This window comes from Eretmochelys imbricata, chromosome 7, assembly GCF_965152235.1.
Source record: "Eretmochelys imbricata isolate rEreImb1 chromosome 7, rEreImb1.hap1, whole genome shotgun sequence".
NCBI classification, from domain to species: Eukaryota; Metazoa; Chordata; order Testudines; family Cheloniidae; genus Eretmochelys; species Eretmochelys imbricata.
The window spans coordinates 25,066,497-25,090,447 of record NC_135578.1 but is presented as its reverse complement, the minus strand read 5'-3'; the positions used below and the strand labels follow the sequence as shown (position 1 = coordinate 25,090,447).

Sequence of the window (23,951 nt, the reverse complement as noted above, 5' to 3'; positions counted from 1 at the left end):
GTGATTTGTGAGTATTCAATACTACTGAAAAATAAGGCCAAATTCTTACCTGAAAAGATCCACTTCATGAACAGTAGGTAAAGCAATGGAGATTTGTGTGTCTTCCTGAAAGGCAGAAAATTAACTTTTTGGTCAGTATAAAACACAGAAGTATTGAATAAGAGTTGCCCTGAAATGTTTACAGACAGTGGGCCAAAAATGAAAAGCAGGACATGTACTACGTCATATCCATATTCATTATTTACCTGTGCTAAGGATGAAGTAAGGATATCCATTAAGTTTGTTGCAATTGTCAGTCTTAGCCCAGGGACGATACCAAATGTTTAAGACATTTCAGCCCAAGATTTAGGAGAAAATATAAGACAGAGGGGGGTTTATCATATCCATGGCTTCTGTGACAAAATATGGAACTTTTAGGGGTTTGTCCCCTAAACGTTAATTTTTGAGTCAGCTCCCCAATAGCCAAATGCTGAGGAAGCTGCACTCCACCTACCTTCATCCTGAAATCAATGTGAAGAAATTCGACTTATTTAAAGGAACCTTGCTCCAGAGCCTGCAGTTGCTTTTCAGTAGTTTCCAGGGGAAGTTTAAGATGATGGTTTTGTCTTTTAGCCTTAAATGGTTTTTCACTTGGTAACCTCTCTATAGGTCTCAACTGTAATGGTATCAACTAAGCCGCTTGAACTAGCAGCCCCCAGCCGTGAGGGTTCAACCCAGACCAGTAAGGGGTTGTGCCACCACCTGTGCAGCAACTCTGGGTGCCTTAGATGCTCCACTGCTGTGGCTCTCAGCGCCCCCATGATGCCAACAGCCAGCATACAAGCCTCCAGAGCACACCCTGACTTCCACTGCCTTGTTCTTTTTGAAAAGTAACCCCACCACTCTTCCAATCCCAAGTTTTCCCAAAATCCTCTGCCAATGAGACCGTCTGCTGGGACTCCCAGAATTGTGAGTTACCGTGTTACCCCTCTTAGCCTGAGCAAATGAGAGTTTTGCTACTGCTAAACTGCGTGACAATTCCCCGACACACCAGCTTGTATGCCTTGCCAGCAAAATCTTCAGGACTCTTCCTGTCCTTGCAGGTAACAATTAGTGAACAGCCATCTCCTGGAACACCCACAGAAGTAATTAAATTAATTGCTCCTTTAAAAGAGACAATACACTGCATCTCATTAATTTAACCAGGGTTTGACAAATACGCTTATTTCAATCATAACACTGACTTGTTTTATAGCAAAAATAAAACAAGTTTATTAAAAAAGAAGTCATAGGTTTAAGTCATGCCAAGTATAAGGAGTAAAGATAGCAATGGTTACAAACAGTAGTAAAAGTATGCTTTTACGAGTACATAAGAACTGCCACATTAGGTCAAACCAAAAGGTCCATCTAGCCCAGTATCCCGTCTTCCGACAGTGCCCAATGCCAGGTGCTTCACAGGGAATGAACAGAACAGGTGATCATCAAGTGATTCATCCCTTGCTGCCCAGCCTCTGGCAAACAGAGGCTAGGGACACCAACCCTGCCCATCCTGGTTAACAGCCATTGATGTACCTATCCTCCATGAATTTATCTAGTTCTTTTTTGAACCGTTATAGTCTTGGCCTTCACAACATCCTCTAGCAAAGCATTCCACAGGTTGACTGTGTAACTTAAGCAAGTGATAATCCTTGTCTAAGTATGTTTTTCACCTATATTCAGTCCCAGTCACTTCAGCTTGGAATCCCCCAAGTGATGGGTAACTCAAATGACTTTTTTGCCCCTCTTATATCAGCCCAAAGTTTATCTCTGTTTCAAGAGCCAGGAGGGCTTCTTGCTATTCTTCCCCTTCCTGTTCTTCCCATCTCCCTGCTGATTTGTATGTAAATAGAGCTTCCATATTGCTTAATTTACACTGGAGACAGGTAGATAGCTGCCTTCCCTCCTGTCTGGGAGAAAACCTGTCTCTCCCTTTGTTTGGTTACAGACTTTAAAGCACAATACCAGTTAGCATCCATAGTTCCTCATAGTGTTATACATACACCCCAGAATGATATTAATCATCAGTGTGTTACAGGCTTTCATAGAGAAGACCTTACTCACTACACTTTGTATACTGTGTTACTATATTATAAAATCAGTTGATCAACTGCTTACCATTTGATGTTCTGACAATAAACCTTTTAAATATATTATTTGAAGAGTAAGTCCACACCAAGCTTCTCTTTCCTGCTTGCGAGTAGAGCCATGCTGTCTTCTCCCCTACTTCTTAGATTGATAGCTTTGTTTACCTTATATATAAATGTGCTTTCATTGTATCTACCTGACAACCAGGCTGGTCATACAAGCAAATACACATTTCTTTGTCTAAGGCAGACTGAGCTTATGCACTGCTTGCCAAACACATTAAGAACATAATTCTAGCACATATTTATAACACTCTGTACATGCCCCTATATACATCACACAAGAATATTAATGATCAGTGAGTTATTAGTTTTCCAGTAATATATTATATGCCACCTTTTAGGTATCTATCATGACACAGGTGTAATGAGTATGTCAGGCCTGACAGGAGATGCTGACACAGAGTAGTGAACCACCAGTGGGCCTCTGTATCATAAACCCCTCGATCAAAAAGGGGGCCGCTGGCAGGATATTTTCTGGAAGGAGTTTTCAACCCTAGAACTTGCTGCTTGGTCTAAGGGAGCCTGCACTCGGATTGCCATCAGGACACAATTAGAGAAGGGGCGCAGAAAGAAAAGACGCTCCTGAGTTTTTAATGGAGGGGTTTAAAGTAGTAGAATTACAGATTATTTTGTTGGGAATTGAATTCACAAACTGTTAGATAAAAGACTGAATATGCCTACTTGTTTATTGCAATTGCCATAAGCACCTAGAATTGAGAAAGGGTTATCTAATTTATTAATTAATAAATACCTATATTTTATATAGAGCTTATGAGCAGCAGATCGCAGAGTGCTTCACAATCTTTACAGGAGTGTTATGAGGGTAAATACGGTAAAGTAGGGAAGTATTATTAGTTCCAATTTTTACAGATAAGGAACTGAGGCACAGAGAGGCTAACTGACTTGCCCAAGGTCACACAGGAAGTCTCTGGCAGAGCAGAAAACTGAATCCAGGTCTCTCAAATCCCAGGGTAGTGCCCTAACCATTAGCCCATCCACAACAAATTCCATGATTCCTCTGTGACCTTTTACAAATTGGTACTTACTAATCTGATTTTACCACTGTGACAAAACCACCACTCCCTTTATAAGCCACTTAAAATGAAAATAGTTTATAGGGAAAGTATCCTGACTTCTTGGTTCACGGCACTGTCACTGAGTCACAGGGTCTGGTCTATGCCCCAGCTGGTTATCAGCCTCCTAGGAGTGACTCCTTCATGTGCCGGCCCCCAAGGGCCCACACAGTTCCACAGGGGCAGGCCTGTGGCCTCCAAGAGTGGGCCTTCAGCACCAGCATCCCCATCTTTCACTCAAGGCTCACTGCAGCAAATCCAGCCACACCAGAGTCTTGCAGGAGGCTTGTACTGTGTCCCTTCAGAGCATCACGTTCTCAATGAGACAGTCAGCCTTTTAAAAACAAGGTAACCATTTATTCATTACTTGGCACACAGCATCGCAAGTCCTTAGGTTAGCACAGAGAAATGCAGGTTAAAGTATAGTCCATTCTGGTTAGCCCAGAGTCCCAGCCACACTGTAGTGAACCCCTTGTTCAGGTTCTGTGTTTCTCTCAAAGTCTGACCTCCTTTGCCAGTTTCCAGGTGAGAGCCCAGACTCATTCCAGAACCAATCCTTTATCCCCCAACCTTACACCGCCAAGTCCTTTGTTCTCGAGCTGGGGTCTGTGCCCAACTTCCCTGCTGAGAGTCAGGTGTCTTCTTGAATTTTTCACTGATATGGAGTTGGCCTTGGCCAGTCATTTTTTAATAACCCATTCAGGCTCCAGACAACTAGGTGACATACCTCCACCTCTCTCTCTCTAAGCCCACCCTGAGAGCAGACTTAGTCCTCCCCACCTTCAGGGGAAACTGAGGCAAACACAGGACTCACAAAAATACTACAGAAAATTCCCTTTCCATCACAGGCCCACTCTAAAATTGTTGCATAACCCATCCAGAAATGGTTTGTATAGACATTTCTCAAACTATTCAGGCAAACAATGCTTCATGGAAACATCTCTTAAGCCACCATATCACATTTAAGTAGTATGCCCCAGCTGCCTTTTTCTCTCAAGTACAGCTGCCTTTTTGCTAGGCCCCAGCACCACAAAATTAAAAGGCCTGTGTGGCTATGCAACCCAGAGCATGAGATGTGAAATACAGTGTCAGAAGTCATTAAGGAAAACAGACTTGTTGAACTCCTTCAGATAGGTTTCTTCAAGGTGCAAAATATACAAGAGCATAAGAAATCAGGAGACTGCAGTGAAAGGATGGTCTGCAAAGATACTGAAAGGGACGTACTAAAGCATTCCTTTGTGCTTCTCATAGGGAACATATTACACTGTGCTCCAATATCTGCATGAACTTTCAATTTGTTATCCAGATGCAAGTCAATGTGTTCAGCCTTCAGTAACCTGGGGCCTAACTATAATCGATACTGCCTCTTTTTGTGTGACAGCATAGTACTACTGATTTTTCATCATTTATTTTAAGATTGTTTCTACATGTACCCCTTTTAGAAATCAAAAATAAATAATTTAGAATGGACAGTTCTTTAAGATCATGCTCATTAAAATTTGTACAGACAAAGAAGCCATCTCAAACTGCTTTCACTTATTCATCCAAAAAAGCAAGAAAACTGGTATGTTGGTATATCAGCATCAAAAATGCTATAATTCACACATCTAGAATACACCAAGATAGTAATAATTTAAAACCAAAAGATACATGCTCTCTTTCAGTGGTCTGTATTATAGCAATATCTGATATCTACCTGGTGTGTGAACTGTACTATGTGGGTTGTTCCAGGCTTGTCATGACATGTTGGAATCCGCACCTTAGGAGGGGGAAAAGAAAAAAGAAGTAATTAGGTTTCCTATCCAACTAATTTACGCTTAGAATACTAAGTATGGGACATTTTAGGCAGTGCTCACAGCACTGCCTATTATTAAGGTTGCCTGACATTTCCCATTACAAGACCCTGTTTTCAGTTGCTTATAACTGCAAATTTTAACTCTTTGGGCTGAACTTTTCCATGCAGGCTGTCTACCTCAGGCTGAACTTTTTCGAAAATAATAAATAAGACGGTTCTACTTCAAAGAGTGATACTTAACTCCCCCGACAATATTGAAAATCTAGCTAGAGACCACAGCTACAAGAACTATATTAATGTTGAAGAATCCTACACAATATTACATGACTAAACATTTTTAAAAATAAGAGTATGATTGGTTTGTGTTTGTTTTACTAGAGGCAAGCTGAAAGTTCCTTTAATAGAAAAAATCCTAATGAAAACAGAGAGCTCAGAACCTGTGGCATTTTAGAAGTTAGGAAAGAAATATCCTACATAGGTTTTACACTTCTCAGTTTAAAATGGTAGTTACCAGTGAGAATTTATCTCCCAAAACCTCAGACTTCTTTCTAAATACTGGTTGAAACCAAAACCAACTGAAAAATGTTTATGTAGTTCCTGACCTCACAACCTGCAGCTGTTAGTACTGCAACCCTAAATCATATCATATTGGAAACCAGTGAGGAGAGGAGGCTCAGGAGTGCAGACTGAAACAGAGCTAGTACTTGCCTAAGCATAGTGGGGAGAAAAAAGCCATGATGCAGCTGAAAGTGTCAGCAGCACCCTCCCACACTTTCCAAGTAACTAAATGCTAAAAAAAATAAAGCCATTATAAAAGAGCATTCTGTTTTCTTGTATCCGAGAATTAAATATTCAGAATTTAGAAAAACAGAAGATATCCCAAAATAAGGCAGATCCAATTCTTGCCAATTAGAAGTTATAATAAAAACAGAATACTGCTTTACTAGTAAGAACAGTTCTTCCAAAATTGTCTCATGCAGATCTCCATCTTTGGGAATGCACAGGCCTCTGGCCACAAGCCTGGAACCATTTGATAACAGCAACTCTGCAGTCACAAACTCTGCATGGATGAAATCTATTCAAGGCTATGAAGGAATGTGGCTCCCAAATGCTTCAGTTCCTATCCCTATCCAACCACTGCAGTTGCTATGGTTTAGTTTAGTGTGTACTAGCTTAAGCTTTTAAAATTTATTTTTAAAAAAATTTTTGTATTCAATATTAGGGGTAGGGATAGTTTTTAAGTTGCTTAACTTCTTGGTCTGCCAGGCCCCATATATCGACTGACTTGCAGATTTGTAAAATATTGAAAAACTACTAGGACAAGCCAGATTTTCCTCCAATTTCCATCAGTTTATCTCCACTGACTTGAATGGTCTTACATTCATATAGTAGAAAATTTAGCCCTAAATATTTTAAAGTTTTCTCCAATGTGCCAGTATATTTTGGCACATCAATGAAATCACTATGAAAACCTCTTGGAAAGTATATTCTGGAGGAAAGGTGCTGAAACAGCAATTAGCTAGCTGCTGAGGACCGGAAATTTTGTTTTGGAAACATTTGTTTTGAACCTCTACGTAAAATATTAGTGATTAAAATTATAAATAAAAATATATATTTATATATATATATATATTTAATATGTTTTCAAAGGGCTCCAGGACATTTACTCTGAATCCTCCCAATCTTAACTAAGAAAACAAGGCAGAACACGCTGAATATATATAGTAAATGGGGGAGGGGAGAACCCGGTAAAAAGCCATACATTTACCTTCATTATAATGCCCATAATAGGCAAATTTAGTGTTTTCCCTGGGACTGGTGGTGGCCAATGATCAACATCACTACAAACTGAAAAACAGAGTCAAATAGGTAAGTATACTGTATATCTAATTTATATATCCTATACTCCTAGAAATTCAAATTACTTGTACACATACTGAACAATTTAAGTCCTAAATTAACATTTGTCCCCAACAGCATCACTCCCCTGAGACCTTTTCACTTAGTCATCTATTTTGTATGCCTCACATTCTGAAGACATCTTATTGCATACCATAGACAAGGTCAATGGTGCATGTTATTCTAATATAAAGGTATTGTAAATTATTCATTTGTCCAATAAGAAGTATCACTTTGTCTTCTTTTTCTTTTATTTATATTACGGTAGCAGCCAGAGGTCACCATTAGGATCAGGACTCCATTGTATTAGGTAAGTACAACTACATACCAAGAGAGAGTAAAAGGAACACACAGTTATACAGATTAGCCCAGTTTGCTACTAAATTTTTTAAAGATAAACAATAAATATTAGTGATATGCCAATGATAAAGCCATCTGGCTAGAAAGCTTACAGGCTTTCTAGAATTTGTAGTTGTGAATACTGTTCACTAGTTCAGCAGGTGCAAGCTTTAAGCACAGAAGAAAAAGTTGTTTTTTGGTCAAAGGTTGTGATACAATACAGTAAAACCCTGCTAATATACACTTCAGTAAATTACAAATCCCCAATAAAAGTTGATTCCAAAATTGCTGTTCACTGAAGCACAAAGCAGCACAACACTGCTCAGGGCAGAACCAACTGGGACAAAAAGGAGAACGTATCTCACACCTGGACCATTTATAGCACTTAGTGAAGCTCTGAGATAGTTATGAGTCACTTATTATTGGTAGTCTCCTATTGCTGTGCCTGCTGGGAGATGAAGGCAAACCCAGACTCTTAGTGACCCCATATCAGTAGCTCCAGAAGTTCAGAGGATCCAGTGGGCATAAGGAAGCCATTAAAATGCCACTGCCCCCTCCGCCTACTCTCCCTTCTCATCAGCAAAAGCTCGAGAGCTATTATACCTTTCTCTGTGACAGTGAATCCAAATTGCAAGGAGAGCAAATTACAGCGGCTGCCAACAACCTGTGTTAAGCAGATGGGTCCCCAGACTGAGAGGACAGAGGGTCTTCAATGCGGAGCATTGTGCTATCCTTGGAAGGAGTCAGGTTCTACCATATTATAATCTTCTGGCTAATAAGTCGTCAACCCAATTTTTAAGAGTTTAACTAACAGCCCACCCAAATGGAAAATACATGCAAGCTACAATCTTTTTTCCTATTATTAACAAGCTAGAAAATGCCATCAGTATTTAGCTCATGTGTTGCATGGAATTTCTATAATTTTTATGAGCTTTTCCAAACCAATAGAATAGTATTAACTAACCTGCTTCCAGGAAAGGTTCATTCTTTTCAAAATATTCTGGTGCTATATGCCTAAGCACAGTGTGGAAAAGATGGATATAAGGTAGTTTGCTGATGAGAACCAAGGACTGGAATAAAGAAAGCAGCAAAATAATCCAAGATTAAATCATTTTAATTGAGTCCCTTCCAAAAGTAGTAATAGGCGTTTTTACAAGAAATCTGATCATTTTGCAACAAGTGTGTAACTACAAGTAACAACAAACAGACCTATAAATGCCAGCAGCTATCAATTTATTGTTTCAATATTAGTGTAGTTTGGCTTTGAAAAACAAATGGCATGGTGTGATTGTGTGCAATACAAAGGCTTCTGTGTTAGGCTTGCTCAGTTTGCTATAATTAAACAGGTGGCTTTAATAACAGCCTAACCTGCAGCTCAGCTAGGAAACTTAAGGACAAACAGAGTTCTTTCTGGCTTGTGCATTGTCACCAGTAATTTATACTCTGCAAGCCAAATTCTGCCCTCAGTTATACTTATGCAAGCTTCTAGTGAGAGTAAAGTTTAGCCCTACAATTGGAATTTGGTTAACAATTCTGTTGATTAGATAAAAGCCAGAATAAAATTCAGCTAATTCTGCTGTAGTTTTGTTGGATTTGAAGGGCTAACAAGAGTGAAAAGTAGTTAAAATTATTTGTCACTGAAGTACACAAACATTACTTCAGACACAGAAGATGTGTTGAGTAAGGGGTTTTAAAAAATAAACAAAAATTTGAGCATTTTTCAGAGTAGAGCCACAACAGCACTGGTTCACACGTACACACCTTTCCACCTTCCAGATATGGGAACCTATAAAAGGTCTAGATCAGAACCAATAATGGGAAGGGAGAGGATCACCAGCTAAGAGATGTAAATATCAGAAGAAACTTAGAAAGGACTGAATTCAACAACAGAGTTGATGTTTTTCCTCCTATAAAAATGAATGCTATTTAAAGCTTGGCTAACACTATAGCTTGAAAATGTGCTATAACAGTTCCAAAGCCATTAAGCACAGTTTTCTCAGAACAATATTCTCCAACCATTTACTAACATGGTTACTTAATTTCACGAGTGTGGACAGAAATTTTATTTACAACATTTCTATAAACCACCTAGTCTGAGTTACTTTCTAGCATGGCTTCTTCACATCGTAATGTTCATCAGCTCAATATTATAAGTGTTTTCACCCTCGCAGAGTATCAGGAATCTATTTCTCTGTTCCTATAAACTAAAACATACAAAAAAACCAAACCTGCTATTGGAGTTTTTCTTCTGTTTGATGAACTACTCTTACTAAAAGGTATGGTGGATAGAATTATTTTGGAGATATACATGCAGACTATACATAATAATGACTTATGAATAATATTTATAGTGAAGAACACAATGCATGTCCTACAATTTTTTTTGCAGCTACAGGTCAATGGTAGATAAGTCATATTTCATTTCTTGAGCACCAATATGCTCACAGCTGTAAAGAAAAGCATGAGACACTGCTTCCGCCTTATTGAGCTTCAAGTCTAATGGCCTCTGGAATTGATGTTGTACATGTTTTTCTAGTAAGACATTTGATTACCTTCTGGAAGTAGCCTCTTTTTAATGTTTTGTCTCGAACTTGTCTAAAATATACATAGCCATAGTAATATGCAGGGTCCTTCTGTTAAAAAAAAAAAATCAGTAATTTGAAAGTAAAGACAGCTCCCTATTTTTGAACATTCTATGTGTTATATAAAACATCATGTTTTCTTACATACTCTAAATTTAATATATTTGGTAAAGTGAAAGGATACTTTGCTTCACCCTCTTTACAGGAACTAAAAATTCTACAACTGCTTGAACAGAAAAGCTCAAGATGGACTTATTGTAGCACTAGGTGGACTTATTGTTTGTTCAGTGTGCTTGCTGTTTCTATTCTCCCTGTACCCGTCCCCCTGAAATTTTTTGCAACCAGACTTAGTTTCCCCTGGAAACCACTATCAGAAAGTCTAATATAATGCTATACATTGGCTCATCAACAGTTTGGCATGGATTATCACTAAGAAAAAAAAACAACAACATGTCAATTCTGAAATCTGTTTTAAAAAAAAAAAAAGAAAGAGAGAGAGAGCTATGCTACATAGTGTAAGGTTTAATGGTGAACTAAAGAGCTTCTACCGACCTAAGAAAAAATTGTTTAAAATTTGTCACTTGACAATATATATTATCTTAATCAACTAACAGGCATATACCATATACTTGGATTACAGTTCATATGTTACAACTGAGGCGATTTAGTCACAGAGTTCACAAATTCTGTGACTTTACTGGACCTCCGTGACTTCTGGGGCTCCAGGAGGAGGCGGCGAAACTGTGCGCCCCTGTCCTACAACTGGGGCTGGCTGGAATCAGGACCCTGCAGCACCAGCCCGGCTGCTTCTGCCAGGGGTCGCAGCCGCAGCCACACGCCCCTGCTCAACTGCTTTTGCCGGGGGCCGCAGCTGGAACCGGGGCCACATGACCCTGCCTGGTGGCTAGAGCAGGGGCCATGCACCCTGCTGGCAGCTTCTCAGGTCCATGTGCCCCCCCCGATGCGGCTTGGCAGGGCTGCAGTCAGGGGTCCACACCCATCCTGCGGCTGCAGCCAGGTCTGGAGCAGGGTCTGTGTACCCCCCGTGGCTGCGCCTGCCGCTGCAACCACTAGAACCAAGGGTGGGGGCTCAGCCTGTCAATTCCCCCCTCCCCGCCAATGGGACTCCATTCCTTGCTCCCTACCAAGCCCTCCCCATTATTTTTAGTAAAGTAAGGGACGGGTCACAAGCAATAAACAAAAATTCACGGAGCCCGTGACCTGTTTGTGACTTTTACTAAAAATAACCATGATAAAATCTTAGCCTTAGTTAAAACCTGTCTCTGACAAACAAGGAATCCTTTGTTCTAGTCTGATTGTGGACATTTTCAGTAAGTATTAAAGATGTTTTTCCTTTCCTTTTCATATTTTTACTAATTTAAATCTTGGTCTCCTGATTTTGGTTTGTATTGAAATCATATGACTATGAACTAATGTTTAAAAGCACACGTTAAAAAGTTAATCTAAAAAACATTCCCAAAGAAAAAGAATGCAGACTTAAAACAAACCTATTTTAGCACAAAGTATTTAAACCATTTCCATCCACCCTAAACCTAAGAATTCACAACCTTTTCCACCTATATTTATCAATCAAGGCTTGAGTTCAGGGTTCTATATTTTCCCAGAAGTAGATGAAGATAATTAGTTTTGTAAAGGAATTCAGAAAGTGCAGCTTTGATTTAGGTGATGCCATCAATAGCTGAAAGAAAAACAGAACTCTGAATTCAGATCTTGGAAAGTAAAAAGTTCTTATTTTTCATTAAGAAACCAAATCAATTATTTATTCAGGACCAAGGATCTGATTACTTTCTAGCTTAATTTTCAGGGCAACCCATGGAGTGGATCTGGTTATCAGTGGAATTCCCCTGTACCACACCACTTATCTAGCCATGAATAGCATATATACAGAAAAAGCACTTAATAAAAGTGATAACTACTAGAATACTTTACAGTTCAAATACCATCTGGTAATGGCATGCAGCAAAAGAAGGAATTTGATGAATATTTCTCTTTGAAAATGTTTCTTAATCAACTTCTCTAAATTAAATTTGGTCATTATGACACCAACACCAAAAATTCAGATCAGAGTTAGGGTACCTGTGCTAAATTTTAAATGTACTTCTGAACTTTCTGTTTTTAAATTGGGATATGTTTCCTTTTAGTGTATTTCCAACCTTTAAGGAAACTGGTAAGTCTCCATCCAGCTGGTCCAGCATACAGTGCAGTGAGAGCCTCCTACCAGAAGATCGGCGAAATCTAAAACAAAACTGCGTGTCTCCAAGACAACCTATGCCAAAACAAAAACAGAAAAGAAAAAAGGAAATAATGGTATCTTGATTTCAACAGACTTTAATTGAGGGCTTGTCTACACAGGGGTGACGCATCAGAGTAACTTCAGTTTGTTTGCCTTACAGTGCTTTGAATCCACATGCAACTTTTTTTTTTAAAAAGTGAACTATTTGATGTTTTGGGCCACAGAAAATAACCCTCCTTATAATATACCTTCTCCAGCTGTTCATAACATTCAGAAAGTCTCCCTGCCATCTGCTCCCGTCCCTCGTGCAGGGTGTCTTCCCTTGCTCTCACGGATGTTGTGAACTATATGCCAAGCACTTATCACACAAGGCACATAATGATGAAAAACATCCAGCCTTGATGGAAAGCACCATCACCTTTTTTTCAGTCTTCCAAATGCATGTTCCACTGTCATTCTGCGACTACTCAGGGTATAGTTAAATCACTCCTTTCTCTTATTCAGGTGTTCAGTAAAAGCAACATAAGCCAGGGAAGCAACGGGTATGGCTTGGTCTCCCAAAATGACAAGAGAAATCCTAACTCCTTTAGTGACCATAGTGGTTTGGGGAGCAAAAATTCCCTTGTTCATTCCAGCAAGTAGATCTGAATTTCTAAATATTTTAGCCTCATGGACCTTTCCCAACCACCATACATTAAAAATGTGATCTTCACAGTGATCAAGTAGGCCTCTCAGCACCTTGGAGAAATACCCTTTCCTCTTGATACAGTCTTTGGCCTTGTATGGCGGCGGTGGCTCAAAGAATAGGAACACAGACCCCACCTATAGCCCAATGCAGTTCAGGAGCCCCATCCATACAAAGCCACATGCATTGTGATGCTGATGACCTGGCACAACAGCACTACCTTAACAGCATTAAACATCTCCTGACAACACCAAAGTGATTAGGCTGCTGACCAGTAGCAATCAGGCGTGGCACACTTCCAAATGGCGATGGAAACATGCATCCCCAAGCTGAGGAAAGCTCTCATGTTGGTATTCTGCCACTGCAGCTCTAGGATGAGCACCGCACAGATATCTAGGAAAGCAGCATTCCACATCCGGAAGTTCGGTAGCCTCTTGGTCCTCCCAGTTCTGCATCACTATCCTTTCCCACCAGTCAGTGGTGCTCAACTGAATGAAACTGCTCCAGAAAAATGCCCTGAAAAGGTAACTGCTCCATTTTATGTCCACTTGTAGCCATACTGCTGTGGCATCCAAAGCTGTTCACAGATGCCCAGCCAAATCCATCTAACTGCACAACTGCCAATGCATGTGAATCATCCTATTCTTATTAATGACGGTTATGATTGCAGCAGTGTGCCCTCCATGTTGCCTGACAGCAGTTCAAAAGTGTTGCTGGCAAAATACGGATGAATTATGGGAAGGCAGGAGAGGAATCATGCATTTGGTTAGTTTGACCTCAAGTCCCAGAATTCCTGTAGGTTTCAGTAAGCATCCCACAATGCACTGAGAAAAATCCCAGAGCATACAGCTGAGCAGCAGAACACTGTACCATGGGATATCTGCCCAGACTGCTGTGCAGTTAATTCAAACAAACAGTGAAGCATGGATATGATCAATGAGGAAAGTACCTTAAGCCAGTATAACAAAGCAGTGTGGGCACACTTTATTTCAATACAATTAATGTGCTGCATTCAGAACTAACAAACTAAACCGATGTAAGGTACCCATGTAGACAAGCCCTGAAGGTAAGTTATCCTTAGAATTATTAACACCAAATGACTACACACATGGTCATATTGTTCAGGACTCAACAGCTATTTAATTAACAGCTTCTTTCTACTTGTAAAAAGAAAAGGAGTACTTGTGGCACCTTAGAGACTAACCAATTTATTTGAGCATGAGCTACAGCTCAGCTACATCGGATGAGCTACAGCTCACTTCATCGGATGCATACCGTGGAAACTGCAGTAGACATTATATACACACAGAGACCATGAAACAATACCCCCTCCCACCCCACTGTCCTGCTGGTAATAGCTTATCTAAAGTGACCACTCTCCCTACAATGTGCATGATAATCAAGGTGGGCCATTTCCAGCACAAATCCAGGTTTTCTCACCCCCCCACCCCCATACACACACAAACTCACTCTCCTGCTGGTAATAGCTTATCTAAAGTGATCATTAAGTTGGGCCATTTCCAGCACAAATCCAGGTTTTCTCACCCTCCACTCTCCTTCCCCTCCCCCCACACACAAACTCACTCTCCTGCTGGTAAGAGCCCATCCAAAGTGACCACTCTCTTCACAATGTGTATGATAATCAAGGTGGGCCATTTCCTGCACAAATCCAGGTTCTCTCACCCCCTCACCCCCCTCCAAAAACCACACACACAAACTCCATCTCCTGCTGGTAATAGCTTATCCAAAGTGATCACTCTCCCTACAATGGCCCACCTTGATTATCATACACATTGTGAAGAGAGTGGTCACTTTGGATGGGCTATTACCAGCAGGAGAGTGAGTTGGGAGGGGGGGGGGCGCGGAGGGTGAGAAAACCTGGATTTGTGCTGGAAATGGCCCAACTTGATGATCACTTTAGATAAGCTATTACCAGCAGGACAGTGGGGTGGGAGGGGGTATTGTTTCATGGTCTCTGTGTGTATATAATGTCTACTGCAGTTTCCACGGTATGCATCCGATGAAGTGAGCTGTAGCTCACGAAAGCTCATGCTCAAATAAATTGGTTAGTCTCTAAGGTGCCACAAGTACTCCTTTTCTTTTTGCAAAGACAGACTAACACGGCTGTTACTCTGAAACCTTTCTACTTGTGTAATTTAACTGAGAAGGTAGGTGAATGCTCTTTCTACAACCATCTATGCAGCACAAACACAAGACAATGGTTTGTTTTTTAACTGTAGTTACTTCAGTCTAAACTGTGCTTTTCTATTTCTCAGGCAGATTAGAACTAAAGGAAAAAAAAGCAGTTATGTCACTATTGTTTTATTTAACCAACTCTTACTTTTATGGCCATTGCAGTATATTTAGTGACTTCAATAATGTCTTAAACCGATTTCTGATCATGCTTGTTGAAAGAAAAATAGGCAAGTTAAATTAATTGGTACGGAAATGAACAAATAATAGAAATGCTGTACAAAAGTAAGAAAGTGAAAAGTGGACAGCAGAGGTATGTTTTGCCTCCAAGTCTCACCAGCATCTGCTTCAATTATTTTGAAAGACAAAATACGAGGCAGGTCTGCATAACAAACTAAGGAAAAATAACGTTCATATTTTGCTTTGAAAATAATCTATTACCACTACAAAGTCTACTCACATTATATTCTAGAAACAAAAGAAACTTGTCTTAATACACTGCATATATCAACTGATAACAACTTCTCAACAAAATTCATTGTCTCGCAGCCTGATACATTCTATGTCATGAAAGGCCTGATAGACTGTGGCTCTTGATTCAGCAGCAAGCTAACAACCTCCTTCAAAATTTGTTCTTATGTTGTATTAAGCTTTCCTGCTCAGATTTAAAGCCTAAAAAAAGAAAATCAAATCTTCAAGTTGTATAGCTTTTGTTTTAATTGTTAACATAAACAATTTTCCAGGCTAACCTCTGGAATGGTGTTTTCTTCCGAGAAGGACTCTCATGATTTATATCTTTTTTCATGCACGACCATGATGATAGGAACGCTAAAGTAAGTCACACTATCAGCAACAAACAATGGTCTCTCTTCTCAAATTAATCCAGTTTTATACACTATACTCCTAGAATAATTTAATCTAGTCTTTCTAAAAGTACATTAGTACTATTTTTGAGTTTCAAGTTAGGTTTATTCTTGATAAAAATCATACTGGAAAGTATAATGTAAGTGTTGGATAAATTTGCAACCATTAAAATTTATAGTAATCTCAGGTGAGGGTAATACATTTCATGGTTCAGAATGTAAACCAATTATATGCAGAACTCAGGAAGGAACTGCTCCTCTCCTGCAGGTATAAAAACAAAGAAAATATATTATCTCACTTTTAGCCACAAGTCAATAGGCAAAAATAAGGCTAAGCAAATTGTAAAAGTTACATAACAGCTAAAAAATGTTGGCAGAGCATACTACCAGCAAACCTGTTTTCCCCCAACCTTCCTCTTAAAAATTACAGAATCCGAACTTTGCAGCGGGCCCAAGTTGCTAATCACAAGTCTTCAACTCCCTTTGGAAGTTGAGAAGGGAGAGGATAAGTGAAAGAAGAGTTCAGCAAGCAGGACCACACACTAACAGAGGCAAGGATTAGAGAAACAGAAGACAGAGAGCCTAGCATTCTACTTCTAGACATGCTTTTATAATAATGAAATACAGACCTTTAACAAGCTAGAAGCAGTTAATTCTTTCAATCCAATATTCCCACCTTCTACTAACTTTAAATATTTAACCTCCGTGCCTTAGTTTCCCCATCTGTATAACCCACCAATTTCATAGTTATATTGGGAGGTTTAGTCACTGTTTGTAAAATGCTTTGAGACCATCAGGTGGAAAAAACTAGAGAAAAGCACACATTTCACAAGCTAACATTCCTAATATTTCACTTACACATAATAAACTGGGGTTCCCATAGATTACCGCAGTAGAAATAACTAGATTTTAATATTTTAAATTAGGGCTGTCAATTAATTGCAACTAACTCATGCAATTAACTAAAAAAAAAATTGCGATTAAAAAAATTAATTGCAATTAATCGCAGTTTTAATCACACTCTTAAATAATACCAATTGAAATTTATTAAATTTTTTTGATGTTTTTCTACAATTTCATATAGTATTCTGTGTTGTAACTGAAATCAAAGTGTATCTTGTTTATTACAAATATTTCCACTGTAAAAATGATAAAATAAATACTATTTTTCAATTCACTTCATACAAGTCCTGTAGTGCAATCTGTCATGAAAGTGCAATTTTCAAATGTACATTTTTTTTTGTTACATAACTGCACTCAAAAACAAAACAATGTAAAACTTCAACGCCTGCAAGTCCACTCAGTGCTACTTCTTGTTCAGCCGATTGCTAAGACAAACAAGTCCGTTTACATTTACAGGAGATAATGCTGCCAACTTCTTATTTACAATTTCACCAGAAAGGGAGAACAGGCATTTGCATGGCAAGGTCTTTACATGCCAGACATGCTAGACATTCGTAGGCCCCTTCACACTTCGGCCACCATTCCAGAGGACATGTTTCCATGTTGATGACACTTGTTAAAAAAATAATGCGTTAATTAAATTTGTGACTGAACTCCTTGGTGGAGAATTGTATGCCCCCTGTTCTATTTTACCTGCATTCTGTCACATATTTCATGTTCTAGCAGTCTCGGATGATGACCCAACACACGTTGTTCATTTTAAGTTGTTCACTGCAGATTTGACAAAATGCAAAGAAGGTACCAATGTGATATTTCTAACGATAGCTACAGCACTCAACCCAAGGTTTAAGAATCTGAAGTGCCTTCCAAAATCTGAGAGGGATGAGGTGTGGAGCATGCTTTCAGTAGTCTTAAAAGAGCAACACTCTGATGCAAAAACTACAGAACCCGAACCACCAAAAAAGAAAATGAACCTTCTGCTGTTGGCATCTGACTCAGATAATGAAAATGAACATGCGTCGGTCCACACTGCTTTGGATTGTTATTGAGCAGAACCGGTCATCAGCATGGACGCATGTCCCTTGGAATGATGGTTGAAGCATGAAGGACATATGACTCTTTAGCGCATCTGGCACATAAATATCTTGTGATGCCGGCTACAACAGTGCTGTGAGAACGCCTGTTCTCACTTTTAGGTGACATTGTAAACAAGAAGCAAACAGAATTATCTTCTGCAAATGTAAACAAACTTGTTTGTCTGAGCAATTGGCTGAACAAAAAATCGGACTGAGTGGACTTGCAGGCTCTAAAATTTTAGATTTGTTTTATTTTTGAATGCAGATTTTTTTGTACATAATTCTACATTTGTAAATTAAACTTTCATGATAAAGAGATTGCTCCAGAGAACTTGTATTAAGTGAACTGAAAAACACTTTCTTTTGGTTTTATACAGTGCAAACACTTGTAATCAAAAATAAACAAAGTGAGCACTGTACACTTTGTGTTCTGTGTTGTAATTGAAATCAATATATTTGAAAATGTAGAAAACATCCAAAAATATTTAAATAAATGGTATTCTATTGTTGTTTAACAGCGCAATTAATCATGCGATTAATTTTTTTAATTGCTTGACAGCCCTATTTGAAATTAAGGTTAAACTGTGAATTTCCTGGGTTTGTAATGCTTAGGGGTGGGGGCGAGGGTGGATAATCACAACATTCCCTGTAATACAGGTTTACCCTAAATTACTGAGAAGTACAGTCAAACTTAACTCTGTCTCAGTATAGTTTGGTCTGGAAATAGAACACACACAGATTTCAGATGACAAAGTAAAGGAAACATTTACCTGAATTGGAATCTGGAAAAGACAAATAGCAAATACTGGTTTTCTGGAAAGAAAAAACACAACAGAGTAGTTATATTATCTGAAACACACAATTTTGAAGTGACATACTGAACTATATATGTAATAGCTCTTACTCACCTCTTTATCTGTAAGTTTTGAATGCTGAGGATATATTACCTACCAAAAAAAAAGTTATTTTGTTTGAAAACAGAATGGATAACTTTAAACTGTAATAAGTTCATCTTTTAAATAGCTGCTATAATGCAGTACTCACTGACCTGTCCATGTCTATCCTAGTTTCAGTACATGGCAGTGAAATCACATTCCATAACACTATCCTTTTTCCATCTGCTAGAGTTTGACTTTCACACTCCTCAAAAATCAGTGCTCTTTCCTACTCAGATAGTCTTCATTATCACAGCTGCTAGTTATATCATAACTTGTCTTCTCAACGAGTCACTGTAAAAACCTTACTGGTGCAAAAAATGTAAGCTTACTGTCTCTCCCCCACACCTGGGGGGAAAAAAAAAGGTAGAAATTGACTGAATAAGGATGGTAACTAGTTAGAGTATGTTTGTTGAGAATCAGTGTTTCCTCCAGGCTACATTATCCCTTAACTAGAGTTAACATAATTGCTACTGCAGCCACTTGAGGTGATAAAAAACATTAAAATTGTGTGCAGGAAGCAACTGACAAGAGAGACAAAATACAGAGTTGGCTTTTGAAATAAACGCACAGCTTACTCCTCATATGCTCTTTCACCAACATCCTGTCTACTGCTTCTCTGAAAACCACCTGGAGAAATAGGGCAGGTATGTTCCAAAGTTTAAAACACTTTGGATGGAATCATGGCCCCACTGAACTCAATGGAAAGACTCCCATAAATTTAATGGAGATCAAGATTTTACCCTTTAACTTTAAACTCAAATTGTATTTACAGAGATGAGCCAAATGTTACAACAGCAAGAGGGCAAAATATTTTATATTTAGACAGATGAGTACACTGAAGATTTTTTCTTGAGGTAATTAGAAGTACCTACAAAAACTGCTTTAAAAGAATGTTAAGTTTGCAAAGACTTCCCTTTCCTTCATGGGTCATATAGAGAACAGAATTGCTTGCACGGCCCTCATCATGCTCATTACGTTTACAGGCCTGTATTAAGATAATGACTGTAATCAAATTTCATTCTTCAGGGCTTCAGCCAGTTGCCTACAACGGTCAGGAAAGAATTTCCCCTGCGATGTACAGCCATTCCCGTTTGTGTTCCTCTGAAACATTATAAATCAGCACTCTGAGGTGGTTCCAAGAATCCTCTTCATAGATGTCTGGTTGGTGAGTCTTGCTCACATGCTCAGGGTCATACAGATAGTCAAATATAGGGTCAAGAAGGAGTTCTTCCCCAGGTCAGATTGGCAGGGATCTCATGGGTTTTTTGCCTTCCTCTGTAGCGTGACACATGGTTCACATACTGGGAACATATCCTCAATATCTCACCTAATCAATTCCTGCTACTGTATGGGCCTCAGACTATATGGGCCTCAGACAAAGACCTTAGTCTTTCCTATTCTCTGCCCATTGGACACAGTTTAGTCTCCTGAGGACTGAAGTGCTTTGGTCTAACTAAAGACTTTGCTTTTAGGGTATCTGGGTGAAATTTAATTGCCTGTGATATACTGGAGGTCAGACAAAATGATAGGATGGTTCCTTCTGGCCTTAGGTTCTATGAAACTATGAGACAAGCTCTTAAAAATCAGGAAGTATCATAATCAAGGTCAACTTTAATTTTATAGTCCTTAAGTACATGATTGTGTACTAATTTTTCCACAAAGGAAGCTTGCCTCCATCCTAGGATGGCAGTATGAGACCTGGTTTAATAGTAAGGGTTATAAACTTCATATCATTAATACTAGTCAGTGATAAAAGTGAAGACATGAATTCTTCATCTCCTGACACCCAGCCCAGTGTACCCTCTTCTAGGCCAAAGGATATTTTGATGAGGGAGAGCAGCAAAAGCTGCTGCTACCATTTTGTCATATCTTACAGAGTTTGTGTGGCCATTTCAGAATGATGCAGGAGGCTCAGTGAGCTTGGAGGATGCGCAACGCAGATGGATGCATCAGTAAATAAAGGGACAAGTGCTGAACAAGCTCCATTGCACATATACAAATGGCAAATTTCTGAAGCTTGTAAAGTGACAAAATCTTAATGGATTTTCAGTGACATCAGAAGATACTTCTCCAACCTAAGATCAGCCTCCTGCCAAATTTCAAATTCCTAGCACCCCCTGGTTTGGAACAGCACTGTTTCAGATAAAACTACAAAACAACTTAACTTTGGCAAACCAATCCGTTTTCCCCTAACTTTGTTTTCAAAAACAGCTAAACTTGTATTGCACAATTTTTTTCCAAACATTTCTACAGAAGTCTCTAGAGAATAAGTATGAAAAAGTTCAACCAAGCAGTTAACCTTTCGGAAGAGCTCAATTCAGTTGGAAACAGTGGCTATATAATGGGAGTAGTAAGCAACCTTAATATAATTGCTGCTACAAACTCCATCTTTAACAACTTAAGTCCTAAAAATCTGTTACTAAAAATCTGACAAAAACACACACACACTATCTTCTCTTTCACACACAAAAGAATAACTTAATGCCCCACTGCAATCCAGTTTGTTTTTTTATTAAATTTTAGCACTCGAATAGTTTAGGATAGGAAGTTTATGCTGTCTCCAACTGAAAATGCAGGGGAAATATAAGTAGGATTAATGTAATTACCAACAGTGAAATATGGCCAGGATACAGGAATTTCATTCTACCTATGCAAAAAGTGCCAAATTAATCACAAATAGACTGCACCTCATTTCTCTCAGAAGGAAAACACCACCTGTAGCAGTAGAAGCCTGGGTTTTCATTGGTCTCCCTTTCTATTACTAAATGAGCCTCATCCTTTTCAGATCCCAAACAGGGCACATCACAGACAGAAGTAGCATGGATATTAGCAGCACAGAAATTAGGCCTTATCTACAGAGAAAATGCACCAGTTTAAACTAATATTTAAAATATCAGTTTAGTTAAACTGGTGCAACACTTAATACAGACACATTCTTATTTAGATCAGTTTACATCTGACTATAGGCAGCACAGGTAGCAACATCTCTAGTTAAGGCTGCCTGAAACTTTCCATTATAAGATTGTTTGTTGGGGGTCAGTTGCCTACACCTTTACCAAACTGTTTGGTTGGAAATTCTCCATGCTTGGTGCCTGCCTCAGACTGATTTTGGGGGGACATGTTCAGCTAAAACAATTCAGACATTTCTCAGAATGAGACATGAGTAAAACATGTTGTTTTTTCCATATTAAATTTTTTTTACCACTATTATGTTGAGAAGCTTTGGTGCCTCCATGCTTTAGAAAAAATACTTGAAATCTGTCAGGAGGTGGGGGGTGGGGGGGGGTCACCAAGGAGTCAGGGATGTGCCTTTTGGGGCCACCATGAAAGTCAGCCAAAATTTGGCCACATTATAATCCTCTGAAAAATCTGTTTGCATATGCTCTTAGGCAGCTTAATTCTCTGAAGATTCCATCTGTACTGAGCATGCTCCAGTACTTCACACCTAACAGATGTCAATTTGACTGTGCATGCACTATCCCAACAGAGCAACTAAGCATGGTCCATTCCAGGACTGCAGGGATGAAGGCAACACTTTCCCTGCATTTGACCCTCCTGGTGACTTGTGTAGTGCCAAGTACCAGAACTGGGGACAAATGTTCCCAATTCTCCCATTGTTTGTGCCCAGGCAGCGAGGAGGAGGAGGAAACTCCCTGATTTGAAGGCAGAGGCGTGAGAAATTGGTGGGGGGAGGAATGCAACAAGGGGACAAAGGGGCAGGATCAGAGGGGAACAGAACCGAGGGGACGACAGGGTAAAGGAGCCAGGGACAGTCAAAGAACTGGGAGGGGGGAGACAAAGACAAGAACAGGGGACACAGGCAGAAGCTCAGAAAGGGGCTGAGGACAGGGGAATAGCAGCAGTGGAGGAGAGAGGCTGGAGATGACAGGGACAAAAAGGTCTATAACCACTATAGATCATTGTGGAAAGTTTTGGTTTACATTACTTGCCTCATATCACATAGGAACTGTGGCAGAGGCAGGGATAGAATCTAATTTGCTATAATGGCATTCAAATGCCTTAACCATGAACACCAGAGTTTCAGCAAACCAGCATTAAGAAAACCCCATTTAATGGTGAGAGCCTAAGCCACGATTCATAAATAAAGGCAATGCAAAGTGATTTGAAAATAGTGGGCATTGGAGACAACCAAATTTTACAAGCTATTTGAAAAGAAAAAATATATCTATAAGACAGCCTTCCTGAATACTTTGCAGACTTGCAGTTTTCTAGACACGTAAGGTACTGTATTGCTCCCTCTTTCCTTTGAAAGGGTTTCAAGACAGAAGACCAGATGTGTGTTCATTAATTCCAGTTAAGAGAAAAAAAAGTGTTCACTTTGTAACTTCCATACCTTTTGGTATCTCATATGGTTGAGAAAGTTACCTGTACTTTGTTACTCAAGGTGAAAATCTTGCTGCTGATTAAAGACAGTTTAAATGATAGAGAAGTCTTAGACCCTAAGCCTGCAAATACTTAATTTTAAAAGAGATTCCCACAGAAAAGTATGGGATTGCTTCTGTGGCAAAAGTTAAGCATGTGGATAAGCACTTGCCGAATATGGGCCACTGTGAGCTCTCCTCACTGCTGAGAAAAGCTAAAAGGGCAGTAAGAAAAGGAGTACTAGTGGCACCTTAGAGACTAACCAATTTATTTGAGCATAAGCTTTCGTGTAGCTTACTTAAGTCATGTGTTGCAAACAAATTAATTTCTTTGTTGTTAGTAATACATTATAACATTAACCGAATCAAATTTTTAACTCTAATTTACTTATCACTATTCTATTTACTTTTCTCTTGGATATAACAAAGAAACGCCATTAAGTCTGTTTCAACTTTGTTAAGAGCTGCAATGTCTGGGTTTCAGAAACTTAAGAATATATACTTACTAGTGATCTGGAGAAGATTGAAAAGATGATCTACACTCAGACTGCTACAATACAACTTTTAAACCTTTATTTAACACCTGGATACTATGAAAATGATACTATTAGAGAAATGTGAAAAACACACTCATTTGGGATCAAGATGACAACAGTTCAGAAAAATGCACTGAGAGGTGATGGGAGTAGGCTAAACAATTATTTGAAGTTAATTAATTCTATTACTTTTCTTGGTGTTTGCCTGCTTTTTATTTTCAAATGTAGAGGAACCCAGTCAATTTAAAATCTAGTTGTTTTAAGACCA

At 39.1% G+C, this 23,951-nt stretch overlaps 1 protein-coding gene across 5 annotated transcripts in view; it reads right to left on the bottom strand.

The window, feature by feature from the left end:
• DENND6A (DENN domain containing 6A) overlaps window positions 1-23,951 on the bottom strand; it is a 44,173-nt gene that overhangs the window by 19,464 nt on the left and 758 nt on the right. For 2 of the 5 annotated variants that reach the window (XR_013346616.1, XM_077821373.1), the window contains exons 2-9: window positions 18,736-18,774; window positions 18,598-18,640; window positions 12,028-12,140; window positions 9,824-9,904; window positions 8,236-8,341; window positions 6,802-6,881; window positions 4,935-4,997; window positions 50-105 (exon numbers count right to left, since the gene is read on the bottom strand). Coding sequence is in view for 4 of the 5 variants with exons in the window: in XM_077821373.1 (XP_077677499.1) it covers window positions 50-105; window positions 4,935-4,997; window positions 6,802-6,881; window positions 8,236-8,341; window positions 9,824-9,904; window positions 12,028-12,140; window positions 18,598-18,640; window positions 18,736-18,774 (581 nt within the window). In the remaining variant the exon portion in view is untranslated. Of the gene's footprint in view, window positions 1-49; window positions 106-4,934; window positions 4,998-6,801; window positions 6,882-8,235; window positions 8,342-9,823; window positions 9,905-12,027; window positions 12,141-12,355; window positions 13,043-13,064; window positions 13,918-15,734; window positions 15,943-18,597; window positions 18,641-18,735; window positions 18,775-23,951 lie in introns of those variants that run through there. The other 3 variants (XM_077821375.1, XM_077821374.1, XM_077821376.1) reach the window with 3 other exon arrangements.